At 38.0% G+C, this 16,947-nt stretch overlaps 1 protein-coding gene across 1 annotated transcript in view; it reads left to right on the forward strand.

Annotated features, from left to right (window-relative positions):
* The first annotated feature begins 1,998 nt into the window (after positions 1-1,998).
* OVCH2 (ovochymase 2) overlaps positions 1,999-16,947 on the forward strand; it is a 44,929-nt gene continuing 29,980 nt past the window's right edge. Inside the window, exons 1-5 of the mRNA XM_058161730.1 lie at positions 1,999-2,014; positions 4,208-4,285; positions 13,929-14,038; positions 15,721-15,812; positions 16,132-16,304. Coding sequence (XP_058017713.1) covers positions 1,999-2,014; positions 4,208-4,285; positions 13,929-14,038; positions 15,721-15,812; positions 16,132-16,304 — 469 coding nt within the window. The remainder of the gene's footprint in view (positions 2,015-4,207; positions 4,286-13,928; positions 14,039-15,720; positions 15,813-16,131; positions 16,305-16,947) is intronic.

Here is a 16,947-nt window from a genome sequence, read left to right on the forward strand (position 1 = left end):
CATCTGGCCCTTCTGCCTAATGGATTCTTCAGAAGTTGGCAAGCTGTCAGGATTCAGTCTAGGTCGACATGCTATGTTAAAACGGTTGTTCTCAAGACATTCCAAAGAAAAATACAGCTGCCTACTAGACTGAGCTGAAAAATGATTATTTTTTTGTCTTAAACAATTGTATTTATCTTAACAAGCTCAGCTTTTTAAAATTAGGGTAAACATCACAGATGCTTTTACACATTCCAGGGAAGTGGTATCAGAGGCTTCATCTTTGTTTCAGCTGCAGCTGTAAAACAGCAATCTGTGTGATTTCCATTGGTACGTATTTTTTTTTATTTCTACTGAAATGAGATGTCAATAAAAGTGAGTCACAGCTGCAATGAACATTTTGTCTGAGTTCCAAAGTCCCCAGAAGGCTTCATTGCTAAGCAATCTGGAAACAAAATTAGATATTTATCTATTTCAAGATCCACTTCACTTTGGGGTAGAACTCAGCCCACATAGATTGTCCTAATTTTATCTTCTGAAAGCTCTAAATGTGTTTTTCTGACACACATTGGCCTGATCCACACGTTGTGTTAAGTTATAACGTGGTTTAATCTACATAGAGTAAACAGGCAGACAATTCTTGAAAACATTTTATTGTAAGCTGCCCTGAGTCACTTGGGTGAGATGGGAAGCATAAAAATGTGACAAAGAAATAACTAAATCATGGTTCGATTAACCCAGTGTGTGAACTCAGTTATTAAGAATACCTTTTTCAGGAAAGGGATGTACAGGGCATACAGAGATATGCACCTGGTTTGGTAAATGTCCTGAATTATTAAAATTGGGGGCTGCCTCCAGGCATGTCTTTCATTCATGCATCAGGCATACTCTTTCCTTTTCCTCCCATTATAACAGCGGTTCTCAACCTGTGGGTCGGGACCCCATTGGGGATCGAATAACGATTTGCCAGGGGTCACCTAAGACCATCAGAAATATGGGAAGTATACTTGTGAGTCGAAGAATCGCACTCCAATGGTTGACTCCACAAGCCAGCTGCAGGCTCTTCAAATCGCTAGCCGAATTCGGCTTCAGGCGCAATGAATTAAAAAAGAGAGAAATCTTTGCTCTGATGTCTTCCTCTCAAGCCAGCTGCAATCACTACCAATCGCTAGCCTAATCTGTCTTAATAGGGGAGGAGTCTCCGCTTTAATGCCTCCGTCCTCAAGGCAATTGCAAGCAGTTCAGATCGCTAGCCAATATGGCTTCAGGCGCGATAAATTAAAAACGAAAATAATTTTATGGGTGGGGTCGCCACATCGTGGGGAATTGTATTAAAGGAGTCGCAGCACTATAAAGGTTGAGAACCACTGCATTATAGCTTTGTATATTTTCCTCATCTGTTCCAGCACACAACTCTGGCTTTGAAAACAGAGTGGAGAAGGGCAATCCAATTGACCATCAGTACTTTGTTACATGGTAGATAACAAATGGATCAGTGGTAGGTTTCAAATTTTTTTACTACCAGTTCTGTGGGCATGGCTTGGTGGGCATGGCATGGCTTGGTGGGCATGGCTTGGTGGGCGTGGCAGGGGAAGGATATGTCAAATCTCCATTTCATTCCAATCAGCTGGGACTTGGGAGGCAGAGAATAGATGGGGGTGGGGCCAGTCTGCTACCGGTTCCCCAGAACTGGTCAGAACCTGCTGAAACCCACCTCTGAAATGGATACAACACACTATCTTATTGTTCCCCCTTCTTCCCATCCCTCAATGTGCATGTATATTGATCCGTAAACAGTCTGAAATAACAAAAGGAAGAGTATTACAGATTAAACACCTGTCACAAAATATCTACTGAGTTGAAAGAGATGTGGTCAAGAAAGATGACGAGCTGGAATGATAACGTTCCTTCCTAAGTATTACTTAAACACCAGGCAATAAACTGAGCACTATTTAAAACAAAGTCTAACTTTTTGAAGCAAAAAGGACATTTATATTCTTCTAAGAAAACATTAAAGGTATGAGAAGAGGAACTGGTAAATACCACCTCTGACTGGCCCCACCCCCATCTATTCTCTGCCTCCCGAGTTCCAGCTGATTGAGAGGAAATAGGGATTTTGCAGTAAGGGTGGGAGTAGGGTGTGAATGAAGATTTTACAGTATCCTTCCCCTGCCACACCCACCAAGCCATGCCCACAGAACCGGTAGTAAAAAATGTTGAATCCCACCACTGAACAGCATAGATGGACAGATTCAGTTTGGCAGCATGGAAGCTTCCAGCCTAATATGGCTTCCAAAGCAATGGGCTCATGGTTAAGGACTCTTAAGGATCAGGTTAGGGATAGATTTCCTGGAGAAACTGTATTAATGTGCTGCTTGAAAAATCAGTGTCCACTTGATGGCATATAGTTCAGTGGTGGGTTTCAAATTTTTTTACTACCGGTTCTGTGGGTGTGGCTTGGTGGGCATGGCAGGGGAAGGATACTGTAAAATCTCCATTCCCACCCCACTCCAGGGGAAGGATACTGTAAAATCTCCATTCCCACCCCACTCCAGAGGAAAGTTACTGCAAAATCCCCATTTCCTCCCAATCAGCTGGGACTTGGGAGGCAGAGAATAGATGTGGGTGGGGCCAGTCAGAATTTTTACTACTGGTTCTCCGAACTACTCAAAATTTCTGCTACCGGTTCTCCAGAACCGGTCAGAACCTGCTGAAACCCACCTCTGATATAGTCAGTCAAAACAAGCTTATTCTTGGTCAACTGTAATGTATAACTATTACATACTTGTCCTATAACCTTTGTACAACTGAATTTTCTAATCCCTCCATTAACTTTTCAAATAGTAACACTCTCATCTTTTGATGCACCCTGCAAAAAACCCTATAACTTCAATTCAATTTAGCCATTAGGATTTCTGAAATAAAGTAGCAATTTATCTTTGATAATTTTTAAATGCAATAGTTTACAGTTCTTCCTCATTGGTACATAGAACTCTGGATTCTAAAAGAAGGCCTCCGTCTAATAATACAAATGCAGACATCCATTAAAAATCTGCAAATAATAGATGCACAGGTAGGAAATGAAAAATAGCATGCCGCGTTGCAGAAATTAATCTAACAAATTTGCCCAAAATTACAAGTAACCATAGCAGAGGTATATTAAGCTACACTGAATTTAAATTTAAAGCAAATGAAACAGTGAATGAAATACTTTTCTTAGAAATTTATACACAATGAGGTAAAAACAAAACACCTTGATCTGCATTCTTCATGAGTTAAAGATATTTAAATAAGTAATATCAACTTTCAACCATGTCTGGCTGGTCTGGTGGCAATTCCTGCATGACTTGTAGTAGGATGATTATAAAGGTCATCCAGATTTTAGCCACCTACCACATGTCTCAAGATTGGACATTGCCTACTTGTTTTGGAAGCAGGAAAAAGAAACGCTTACTTTCCTGAGATTTGCTTTCAGCCACCCACTTTCAGCTACTGCCGTTTTCATGTGCTTAAGAGGAGGAATCATTTTAAATATTTGATATTTCCATCCCTTTAAAGATATTTATTTACACAGAATAGTGGTTTGTTCAATCCATTGTTAACATACAGAAATACTTTTACTTTTGTAACATTTATCAATTATTCAGAAATAAACTCTACTCATTTTGAAAGAATTGTTTTGAAATATAGATATATCATCTATGATCTTCACCTTCCTAATCTTGGTTTTTCAGCCAGTGGGGGTGTCTCCTTTGACTATATCATTAAATATATTACTCTTGTGTGTCAAGGAGCATTTATAATCTGTTGTGCATGCCACAATAGATTTAATATGAATTTAAAAAATTAAAATAGGCCAGTACCATTCAATAGTAAAACAAACCAATACTATTGAAATCCTGGCTCCATCCATGTTCAAAATATAGCCTTGCCAATTTGCATAATTATTCTATCCTTTACAGGTCTTGTGCCTCCTAAAAATATTACATGAGGACCATCAGCTTGTTCCTGAGCACAGAACTGTTATTTTTCGTTTTAAATAACGACACACCAAACTTTTCAGGGTGAATTAAGTTCACCAAATGGAAGAATGAGCATTTGTAGTATCTATCTGAAAAATCTGATGTCAGACAAGATACAAAAAAAAAACACTTTGCTGCCAACTTGTGGGGGCCCAAATATGTTTTTCCTGAAATCAGCCTACCTTAGCATGCTTAAATCCATGCAGGAACAAGTGGAAGCGGAACCCTCTTCACTGGAGAAAAGAACCATCAGCCATACTTCTTTGATTTCTTCAACCAAGCAGGTAATGACAGAATTTGTATAGTACATGATATCACAGTGTATTTTTTCTCTTATCTTGTTATATATCAAGTCATTATGTTATGTAAACCACAATGTATGGCTTAATAAGAGGTTCAAACACAGCTAAACTGCAACATAAAGTATGATTTAGTAGGATACATGAACCTATTGTATGTGATGTAGAGATTAGAGTATCAGATTAGGAATAGGTAACAGGAGTTTTTCAAGACTTTTTTCCCTCAGTTCTGAAGCTCATTTAGTGATTTTGGGCATTACGTTTCCACCTATCTCAAATAGTTGTTACAAGAATAAAATGGGATTTGGAAAAAGAAAGCATAATTCACTCCACTTAATCTCTCCCCGTAGCAATTTTTCAAACATTTTGAAGAAAAAAGCCCTCAGTATGTATGGTCTTAACCTGTCATTTCAGTTTGGATTTAACTCTCAGCATAATGAAAGAAAAGTAATCAGTGAATGGAATAGATCAAGAATAAAGTAGCAATGAAAAGAAGAGTGATGGGAATGAATGGAATGATGCAAATTCTAAAATGATTTTAGAAGAAAAGTTGTTGGCTGACGTCTTGGAAGGAAAGAGCAGACTTGCAAATGAAATATCATAATAGGGTATAGTGAAATAAGTCCATCCATGTACCTCCATGGCAGGTTTGCCAACCAATGGGCTCAGACTAATTTCATGCATTCTTCACAAACAATGAATTCAGATTTCTGACAAGAATGACCTCTTTCTTTTCTGCTGGGTTAGATGATAAAGAAGAGACAATGACAGAAAGAAAAAAAAGAGGCTGTAGAAACTGAATCACAACTAAGTGGTTACCTTTTGGTCAACTGTTCTATGAACCTTTCTGTTAGTTTTAGCTTAGGATGTCATCTGTATCTAGAGAACTGAGTAAACTATTGTTCACTTAGCTGTAGATCCTGGACATAAACTGTTTCAATTTCTACCCTCAAAACGACGCTATAAGGCACTGCACACCGGAACAACTAGACATAAGGACAGCTTTTTCCCCAACTGCCATCACTCTGCTTAACAACTAATTCCCATAACACTGTCAAATAATTTACTAAGACTGTATTACTATTATTCTTCTCTTCCTTACTAGTATCTATCTATTCCCACTTTTTACTATAACCATGTTGCTTGTATCTTTCAATTTATATTATTTTTATTTGTTTCCTAGTACAATTTTATAGCTTATTAGTAACCTTGACTATCACTAAGTGTTGTACCTTTTTATTCATGATGAATGTATTTTATTCTCCTTATGTACACCAAGAGCATATGCACCAAAGACAAATTCCTTGTGTGTCCAATTACACTTGGCCAATAAAGAATTCTATTCTATTCTATTCTATTCTATTCTATTCTATTCTATTCTATTCTATTCTATTCTATTCTAGTTAGAGAGAAAAAATATGATCAGAACCTATTTGCTAGCTTTAGTCCTATTTATCCATCCATCCATCTATCCATCCATCCATTTATCATCTATCTATCTATCTATCTATCTATCTATCTATCTATCTATCTATCTATCTATCATCCATCTATCAATCATCTATTTATCTTTGTATTTCTTAACCACCCATGTGCCTTAGAGATCAGTTACTGAGTTTTGTTCTGCCCATCTGCAAAGATTATTCCCAAGGAAATAGAGCCTTGGTTACTGAAAGATTTTTTCCCTTTTGTCCTTAAGTTGACAAAGGGAATGAGTTGTACAGAGGGAAAAATGATCTCATCCATACAGTTAAATTCTGCAATTTTAGTAGCTCTCAAGGAATCACAGGCCTTTAGAAAAAAACCTGAGCCAGTTTAGTCTAATGGTTAAGGTGCTGGCCTAGCAAAGAGAAGACTGAATTCTAGTCTCGGTTTAGGCATGAAAGTCATCTGGGTGACTTTGGACCAGTCATTCTTTCTCAGCCCAACCAACTTGCATAAAGTTTTTGTTGTGGAGAGGAGAGGGGAAGGAATGAGTATTAGGTATGTTTGTTGCCTTGAGCTACTTATAAAGTAATAAAGGTGGGATAAAAATCTAATAAAGAAACTGATGTTCACATGTCAGATCAAATGAATCACCTAAATCTTTCAATAAGGCAAGCAGATATGGAAATGTTCCACAGCATGGAGGTGTTATGAGCAGTAAAGCAGGACAGACACCTCTAAAGATGATTGTGACGTGGACTTAAAAAAAAAACAACAGCCCCAGCCCAGTTGCATTATGCTTACAAAATTGTCAATGACGACTAGGATTGTTTTCTGGAAAGTTTAGAGGAATCCCATGAGACGTATTTCTTTGTCATCCAGTTCTCAAAATAGAGATCTATGTTACAGGAATTCCTGACTGTTTTTAAAAGGTCAGCCTTTTTTGTACATTCCATTTGAAAAGAAACTGGCCTCATAAAATTACAGTGCCTGAGTTTGCTCTTTGCATAGCAATTCCCCCTTTTTTTTAAAAAAAAAAATCATAGACATCCCTGGGAAAGTTGCAAATACTTTTGCCCATTCCTGAGGAAAAATTGGAATAAACTTTCCTCTTTTTCTTGGTGGGTGGGTGGGTGGGTGGGAGATGAATAGTGCATCTTTTAGATAAAAGCTGGCTGGTAAATAGTAAAGACTCCTTTGGACTGATTTTGAAAACATCCATGCAGTATTCCTAGCAAAAGTATAGAAGTGGTTTTTCATCACCTTAGTCCTTATCTTTTAAAAACTTTCCATGTAGTTAATAGCCCTGGAACTTTCTATGATGTGGGCCTAGAAACCAGGAAAGAGTGATCCAAAGGTGCTTTTTTAAAAAGGCAACTGGTCCTTCTTTGTTTTTGCTTGAAGATGTTTTGCTTCACATTCAAGAAGCTTCTTCAGTTCTGATTCAGAAGCTTTTTGGATGAGAAGCAAAATGTCTTCAAGATGTCTTCAAGCAAAAACAAAGGAAGTTCAGTTGCCTGTTGGGACAACCATGACCTGAATGACTGAGAATCTCCTTAGACAGGAGATGGTGAGTTCTACTCCCATTTTAGACATAGAAAAACTAGCTGGGTGACTTTGGGTCAGTCATTCTCTCTCAGATCAACTCACCTCACAGGGTTGTTGTTGTGGGGAAAATGGGAAGAAGAAGGTGCAGTGGTGGGATTCAAAAATTTTTACTATCAGTTCTGTGGGCATAGCTTGGTGGGTTTGGCTTGGTGGGCGTGGCAGAGGAAGGATACTGCACAATCTCCATTCCCTCCCCACTCCAGGGGAAGGTTACTGAAAAATTCCCATTTCTTCCCAATCAGCTGGGACTCGGGAGGCAGAGAATAGATGGGGGCACGGCCAGTTAGAGGTGGTATTTACTGGTTCTCCAAACTACTGAAAATTTCTACTACTGGTTCTCCAGAACTGGTCAGAACCTGCTGAATACCACCTCTGGGAAGGAGTATATTAGGTATGTTTTTTGCCTTGCATAATAATAAAGGTAGACTAAACGTCTAGTTAAACAATTAAAATGAATAAACTGTCATTTAAATAGTACTAATCAGATTGATGTTGTTCAACTTCCATATACAGAAAGGTCAATTAGTTTTTTAAAAAAAAATGCCTTTGAATCAGTTTTAGCTTTCCATTGCTTTACAGACCTACGAAGGTAAAAAATCCAACGGTTAGTCACAAAACTACTGTTTTCATTACTGTTGTAACTATGAATGGTTGCTAAATGAGGCAGTTGCTAAATGAGGCAACAGCAGTCCCTTTTGTTTTGTTTCATTTTAATCAGTTACCAATCTATAAAAGGATAGAGTTTCTTGTTCCATGAATACTAACTCTAATCCTGATGCTTTGAATTCCTCTTCATGTCAGTAGAAGGAACAGATCCACTTGCTTATTAATTTATGTTTGTAGTTCAGTCTCTTTTATTAAACTCTATCTATAACAGAGGCTTACAATAGCTCTGGAGTAAGAATATTTACATTGTGTTGATTAAAAGAATATACCTAAATGTTACATTCACTGTGAGGATTTTTATACATACCAAATCAATATTAGAGAGTAGAGGTAGTTATTTAGCCCAGGTTCACCTATATTGGTCTGTTTGCTTAAAGGTTTCTCCCCTGTAAATTAAGCAAAAGGCAAATGACACTATTAGTAGCACACACATTCAGTATCTACTAGCCATATTGGCTACATGTGTCCTCCAGGATCAGAGGCAGATCACTCCTTAATTAAGTACCTATCAGTACCTTTGCTCTCAACTTAGGCTTCTATATTTTTTTCAGGATGTTCTACTTTGCCATGTTGGAGAAAAAAGGGTTCTGGAAAGAACCCAACTATTATCTTATTCATCAGAAATCTTCTTCTCTTATGTAATCTCAAATTAGAACTTTGAGGGGATAAAGGAGAATCATTGGAAGCAAAAGGCTTGGAGTCCCAATGGCAAGGAAACCATTTTTGTGCTCATATGAGTAGAATTCAGGAAAGTAACCAACTCAGGGCTGACATCATTTTTTTTGATTTAATATATAAGTGGGTAGCTCTTATCATCTCAAACACATCATTTACCCATTGCTTATTAAATTTGTATGCCACCCATGATCTCATGATCCACTCTGGGCAGCTTGTCAAATTGCCACTTTGACAAGCTACCCGTATTAGAAAATGTAATAACATACCACTACTTGAAAATATAATAACAGATGCATTAAAAGATGGATAGAATGGAAGGGCAAGGGGAATGCCTGGGTGAAGAGAGATGTCTTAGATAGGCTTTTATCCAAGAACTTTCCAGAGAAGCCTATGACTGTCCTTAAGGTGCTGCTCTTATAATTCACAACAAAATTGTTTCCCCAAAACATCTAGAATTTCACTTTCACCATCTCCTTGAGCACCTTGTTCTGAAAAGATGTATATTTGACTGAGTCTAGTTAGGGCCAAGAAGAGCTTTAAATAATTGGTCCTCCTTTAGAGCTTGAGTCATTTAATCAACCACCCTTGGCCTGCTTGGATAGATATGAGCAAAGGGATAGAAAACTTATGGTAGACCAGACTATAACAAATTCTTTGCTATATCATATCAAAAATAGAAAGCAATTGCATAAAAATCACATTCATCTTCTAATTAACATGGAAGTCTAACGTGACAGGCAGTGGTGGGTTTCAAATTTTTTTACTACTGGTTCTGTGGGTGTGGCTTGATGGGTGTGGCATAGCTTGCTGGGCGTGACTTGGTGGGCATGGCAGGGGAAGGATACTGTAAAATCTCAATTTCCTCCTGATCAGCTGGGAATTGGGAGGCAGTGAATAGACGAGGGTGGGGCCAGTCAGAATTTTTACTACCGGTTCTCTGAACCACTCAAAATTTCTACTACCGGTTCTCCAGAACTGGTCAGAACCTGCTGAAACCCACTTCTGGTGACAGGAAACAGGTTCTCCAGGAAAAGTAGTAACAAGTCCTGGTATATTTAAAAGAACCATAGACTATAGTTATGGTTCTTTCAATTCTTACAGCAAGAATGGATAAAATTTTAAATTCATTATTCTAGCCAGTGATATCATAAGGACCAGTCAATAAAGCCATATTGACAAGTACAGGGCAATTCAAGTTAGCTGGGTGAGAAGAAAAACACATTTCTTCAATAAGACTATGCTCTGTGTAACTCATTTACAGCAAGGGGGAAAAAACCCCACTTTGCTGATCAATCTTGCCGCAGTGAATTTTCCATTGCTTCCTCAAAATTTCAAGAAAAGAAAAACATCTATGTAGAACTATGCTATTTTGAACCTTATTGGCAAACGTTTTAAATTTAAAACACAGCTCTTGTTTCTTTTTTGCTTGCCTCTAGTGTTAAAATCTCATATCCAAAAGATTTAGCCCACCATAGATATAATCAGTTGGTATAATGTCCTTCTGATTTTGGTCTTGGTACATAAATTTTCGGAGGTAAAATTCAACCATCAATTGATAGCTCTAATCCTAACCCCAGAAAAACTGAAATAAAAGGATGTACCATATTTTTCGATATATAAGACGCTTTCCCACCCACAAAAGTGGGTAGAAATGTCTGTGTGTCTTATAGAGCGAATGTTGCCGAAGCCCTGCCCACCTTTTGCCTCCTTGCTTCAGCCTTGGCCTCCCAGGAATTTGCCTTCTTGCAGCAAACAACAAACAGCCTGTCGGTTTCAGCACAGCATGATTTAGCACAAGCAGCTGACTGGCATTTGAATCGGCCTTCCGGAATACCACCTATCAACTGTTCCAGGCTGTGGGGATTGCCGCTGCCTATCGCCTCTTCCACGTGCCCCATTTTCAGCCTCCGTGTGCCCCATTTTCGGCCTCTGCATACCCCATTTTCAGCCCATTCCAGGCAGCAGGGATAGCCTGGAATGGGCCAAAAACAGGATGCTTAGAGGCTAAAAATGGGGCACACAGAGGCTGAAAATGGGGCACACGAAGGCGGCGATAGCTGGTGGCAGTGATCCCTGCAGCCTAGAACAGCTGATAGGTGGTATTCTGGGAGGCAGATCCAACTGCCAATCAGCTGCTTATGCTAAATCAGGCTATGCTGAAGCTGACCAGGCTTTTTGCTGTTCGCTGCAAGGGGGCAAATTGCTGAGAGGCAGATTTTTTTTTCTTGTTTTCCTCCCCAAAAGCTAGGTGCGTCTTATTGTCTGAAAGATACGGTAATTGATTGGCACATGAAACTCACTAGCAGGCAGAAGTATTTGATGGGGCAAAAAGAGAAAAGAGCCTGGAGCTCAAAGAGCTTCTTTTCATAACAACCGAAGCATTTTTGTTGTTCTCTTGAACTATTACCATATGCCTATTAATGGCTTTTAAAAACAGTAATACTCTCCACAAAAATAAAGGGTAAACTAGATTTTTATTTTGCATAATGATTTCAATAGGAATTCCAAAGAAAGCACGCTCATAAATTGCAGTCCTAAGCATCTCGCTTTGGAAATGTACCTACTGAATTGTTCTTAGTTCATCTTCTCCAAATCTGTGGCCTCAGAACATCAAAGGCATCACCTCTCCTAATTCCTAGCCAGTGGCGAGAGCGGGTAGGCCGTATTTAGATAAAAGCATCACCATGAACGGTTCCTTTGCTGTCAAGATCTTTAAATACAGAAAATTAACTCTCTTTTTTTTAATAACATGGGATGCCCTTGGAAACAACTATAATGAAATCAGAGTTGTTAATCATCAGTTACATTGGCATGAGGCCATTATGTGACAGCTAGCCAGGCGGCCTCTTTTTATTGTTCCTTTTAATGTATAGACACTTTGAGAAAGATTCAGGTTTAGCATCAAGTAGTAAAGAACTTCAGTCTCCTGAGAAATTGGAAAGGAATCAGGCTTGGCTAAATGTGAAAAAATTTACTAGTGCCTGGTTAAAAGCTTTACAGCTGAATTAATGAGTAACCTGCACTTTAATGAGCGAGTTGGTGCTCTCCTACTGTGTTACAGTTTTTCTTTGGCTACTATAAAGGTCTCCACGCTGTTTTAACATAGCTACAGCTTGAACATGCCAGTGGCTTTAGGGCATCTCCTTCTCCTTATACTTGGAACAGTCTATCTTCAAAAAACAAGCTGTCCATCAATGGCTCTCCAACAAGGTAGGGTTCCATTTGCATCTTTATTGCTAATCATTTCCAGAAGGTAAAAATAGTGATATTTATAGTGGGCCAAGTAAATATTATGTTTACTTATCTCAGTGACTTAATTTACCAGCTATTCTTTCTTATTTCTGCTGTAGCCAAGAGTAGGAAAAAGATAGATTCATTCAACTGTTCACAAAGTCAGACATTTTCTTTATTAGCCCTGTTAGCTAATACCAATTGGTATCAGAACTGCAACTGGACTGAGATCCTGTCCTTCAATCCATATGGGAAATTCTTGGGGCAGCTATTTCAGATGACTTTGGACAAAATGCAATGAACCCTATTATCTTCATAGTGGTTACAGTCCTTAATGTGTATGTATATATATGTATGTATGTATGTATGTGTATATATATGTGTGTGTGTGTGTGTGTGTGTGTGTGTGTGTAGGTCTTTGGTTATTCGGGTTTTCTCCCGCATAAAATTGGAAGTGTCTTGGCGACGTTTCGACGAAGTCTCATTCATCATCTTCAGGCTTCAGCTTCGTGCTTCTGGGAACAATGTGTGATTGCAGCTGTTTCTTCCTTTTTAACTGCTAGCAGACATTGCTCCCAGAAGCACTAAGCTGAAGCCTGAAGATGACGAATGAGACTTCGTCGAAACGTCGCCAAGACACTTCCAATTTTACGCGGGAGAAAACCCGAATAACCAAAGACCTACATACAAACACCTGCGAAAACCTCAGAAAACAAATATGTATATATATCTCTCTCAAAAGACACTTATGTGGTATAATAGTTAAGGTGCAGGACTAGGACTGCGAAAGGAGGTTTTATAATCCCCATGAATGAACCATGGAAGTTCACTGCATGATTTTGGGCCATGTACTCTTTTCAGCTCATCCTTTGCCAAAGGGTGCTTATTGTGGAAGAACAAAAAAGGAGAAAGCGGGGCAACTGTTTACTATCTTTTGCCTCCGGAAGAAAGGTAGAATATACATCTAACCAATAAAAGAATAGGCGTAGATCTTGTATGATGAGTGGCAGTCACCTTAAAAACTAACTTTGAGGCATGGGTTTTTGTAAATGAGATAATATTTCAGTATGATTCTGGGAGTAGATCCTGAACAGACCATTATACAAAAACATTAATTTTTATATATGAAGATGCAGAAGGTTCTCTCCGATTGTGTCCATCTGGAAAGCTCCTTGATTCTATCAGACAATTTGGTACATGGAAAAGAGAGGAAAGTAATTTGGTTGATTTCTTTTCCTTCAAAATCTGTTCAAAGGCTTGGAAGACATCGGGCAACGTAGAATCCCTTTCCTTCCCTTTTTATTCATAAATCCCTCTTCTGGAACAAAGACAGTTCTTGATCACGTCGACATAACTGGTCAGAAATTTATAACCTGTTACTTTGTGTTTTGATTACTCATAGATCAGTTTATTCTGAAGATTCAGGAGACACCAAAACCATACAGTGAACTGATAGCTAAAATACTCACTTAATATAAAATAAAATTCGTAATTATCTCTTGTTTTACCGTTAGTAGGCTTATCCACATGGTGATATTTCACTGCTATATGGCCTGAGGTTATAACATCTTGAACGGAATGTTACATTTGTTAATAAATGTAAATATGTCCATATGGATAATGAAGACTTGACATTCAATATGATAAGTAGTCTGATCTTTGTGATTGTTTTGTACTTGGCATGCATAAAGTTGGTCTAACTGAATTTCAAATTAAGTTATTTGTGTTTAGAATTGAGCACATATACTGTAGATACTACTTAATTGCTTTTAATAGCATAGTTTAATCCAATCTGCAGAATTCTACAAAATGAAGAAAATTCATTTTCTGTTGTTTATCTGAATCTTCCCCATTGCATTAAGAATAACATGCTTAAAAATACACTTTAGTATTAAATAATATTTAGAAAACTTCAATAATTTGGGGGCAATTTTAAATTTAGACGCAATCACTAAATAAAGTAGATGAATAGTACCAGGAGATCCTGTTTTCTACATTGATAATTTTCTGTGCTTTTCAGATTTTACATGTGGGCAGAAAGTCCTTGGAAGCGATTCATGGAGTTTTTATAACCACTTTGCTCGGATTGTTGGTGGAAGCCAAGTACAACAAGGATCACATCCATGGCAGGTCAGTGTATTTCCTCCCACTCTTATCACACTAATAAGAAAAATTAGGTTATTGCATATCTTTGATTTTGTTTTTGTATAGATGCTTTTGCTGAACAGCATGTTATGCTTTGCAAGAGCAATGGAGCAAATAATGAACAATGGCTATTCTTTTTTTTTGGTCTCCAATATAACATTGCCATTAATTCTGTTGTCTGTATTATGATAAAACTGAGATAGGCATACTCATTTTAATCTCATAGGTATTGCCAAACAAGAGAACAATCCATTTGCTTCCCCCTCCACAACTTTTACTGGCCATCTGTGGTTACATAAAGGAAAGACATTGTATAAGATTTGCAATGGGATTGTAAACTTTTTCAGTTTCCAACTTTTTCCACCCCCAAAATGAACTTGTCACTTTTAAGCATCTGGCAACACCAAACTATGCAATATGCTACCATGTTTTCCAGAAAACAAGACCCTGTCTTATATTCTTTGAACCCCAAAATAAGCGCTTGGCCTTACTTTCAGGGAGTTCTTATTATTTTGGGGCACGTGGAGCAAGACGGGGCTCCTCTTGCCACCTTACCTGATTTCCAGCTCTGTCTCCCTAACCCTAACCAGAGGAAATGGTGGGGACCAGATGTGCATGCATTTAAATATTTTCAGGGAGGGCTTATTTGGGGGGGGAGAGCTTATTTTGGGAGGGGGGGTTATTTTAGCGCATGTGCTCTAAAGCCTGATTGGCTTATTATCCGGGGATGTCTTATTTTCAGGGAAACACGGTACATCTGTTTTGTTTGGCAGGTTCAGGCATTTTCACATGCACATATGATATGCTCTACTATACTCTGCCCCCTTTGGATTTTTCCTGCCAAGTGCTGCTACTGCAACTATTGTCATTCAGTATAAACCCGAGGAAGGGAATGTGAAAAAAAGATACGTTCGGTCATTACAATGATATTGATTTCCTACGAAAAAAACTATTCAGATATTGATAGTATTAGGCCAGTTTTGAGAGCCTCTGAATAGTCATGATTCTATGAATGTCACCAGTGGTAATGGTAATGAAGATGGCTATTAATGTTCACTTCTGCTTCATATTATGCACAGCAGAGATTATTTTCATGATTTTATTTATTTATTTTTTTATTTTGTCACAACAGTATACACAAACATAATATATAAGCAAAAGTATGCAACAACTATATTAATTTGATATAATGAAAGGGAACAATAGGACAGGAATGGTAGGCACTTTTGTGCTCTTATGCACGCCCCTTATAGTCCTCTTAGGAATGGGGTGAGATCAATAGTAGACAGTTTTTGGTTGAAGTTTTTGGAATTTTGAGAAGAGACCACAGAATCAGGTAGTCTGTTCCAAGCGTTAACAACTCTGTTACTGAAGTCATATTTTTTGCAATCAAGATTGAAGCAGTTAACATTAAGTTTGAATCTATTGTTTGCTCTTGTATTATTGCGATTGAAGCTGAAGTAGTCTTTAACAGAAAGGACATTGCAATAGAAGATCCTGTGTTTAACATACAGAAAGTTAAAGACTACTTATTAATTTATGAATTTATGACATTAATCTGTCATTGTTGACTTGTATTACATATTCACTATGTATTCTGCCTTCTACTGCTTTTTCTGTTATGAGCTGTTCATTTCCTAAAGTGGTTTATGCTCTCTGTGATACAGGTTTCCTTGAAAAGAAGTAACTACCACTTCTGTGGAGGAACCCTTGTTTCCACTCAGTGGGTCATCACAGCAGCTCACTGTGTTGTAAGCAGGTACAAACAGGCAATTCAACTGGAATATTTCCGGGTTTTTTTTTTCTTTTTAACAAATTTAAAGACATTTCTAAAATTCTGGTTTCACTTTGTCATTTATGGTGTAGATTAATGAGGAAAAAAATGGATTCCAACAGCTGTAGAATCAGGCTGCAGCATAACGTGATTGACAAAAGTGAAGGGGGTCTGAGTGCTTTCTGAATGCACTTGTAGATATAGATAGACAAAAATCTCTGCCTGAAATAGAATTAGTTAGTTAGTTAGTTTTGAGAAACCCATCTTCAGTTTTTCCCAATTATAACTCTCCGTTGTTCTGTAGATCACTGCTTCGTTTGCTGACTGTCACTGCTGGAGAACATGATTTGAGCTTGAAAGATGAAGAAGAGCAGACCCTCCCTGTCAAAGACATAATTAAGCACCCCAAATTTAATAGGAAGAAACCAATGGATTATGATATTGCTCTTCTAAAAATGGATGGTCACTTCAAATATGGTAATAGCCTAGTTTTAGATGATCCTCATGTCTACATATGTGTGCATGTGTGAATATCTAAGCCATCACATAAAAATGTGGTACTCAAAGGAAAACAACTTACTGTATAATCTAATACTACTCTGTATAGGAAGTCTAGGCACATAGTAGGTTGTGTCAGCAATCATAGCTTGATTCCCAAGAAGTCTCATGATTATGTTCCACTAGCACAGTATGTACATTCTTTTGTTACTCTGCCTTCACCACCCACAGTGCAGCTATGAACAGAGCACTATGTTAATTGCTTTCTGGACAAGGAAAGATGTGGGTGATTTAGAGGCAAAAGATTAAGTGTGGGTGATGAGAACATGCATCTTGAGAGGAAGGTAAGACCCTAGTTGTCCACCCAAAGGCTTGTGCCTGGCTTGTTTATCATTAGATGATCATACAAAGCCAGGTACTTTTATACAACTCCAGCTGTGGATGGAAAGAAGACAACAAATTTAAAATTTTTGGTGTAACAGGTAGGAAACACAGGGGCATTTCATATTGGATTTTATTTTGATGTCCGTTTTGGAACAGAATTGTGTTTCCATTTCGTAGTGTTAAATTAGATTTTCTACTTTTGTAAATTATACTTTAACTTTTGTAGAAATCACTTTTT

This window comes from Ahaetulla prasina, chromosome 1, assembly GCF_028640845.1.
Source record: "Ahaetulla prasina isolate Xishuangbanna chromosome 1, ASM2864084v1, whole genome shotgun sequence".
NCBI classification, from domain to species: domain Eukaryota; kingdom Metazoa; phylum Chordata; class Lepidosauria; order Squamata; family Colubridae; genus Ahaetulla; species Ahaetulla prasina.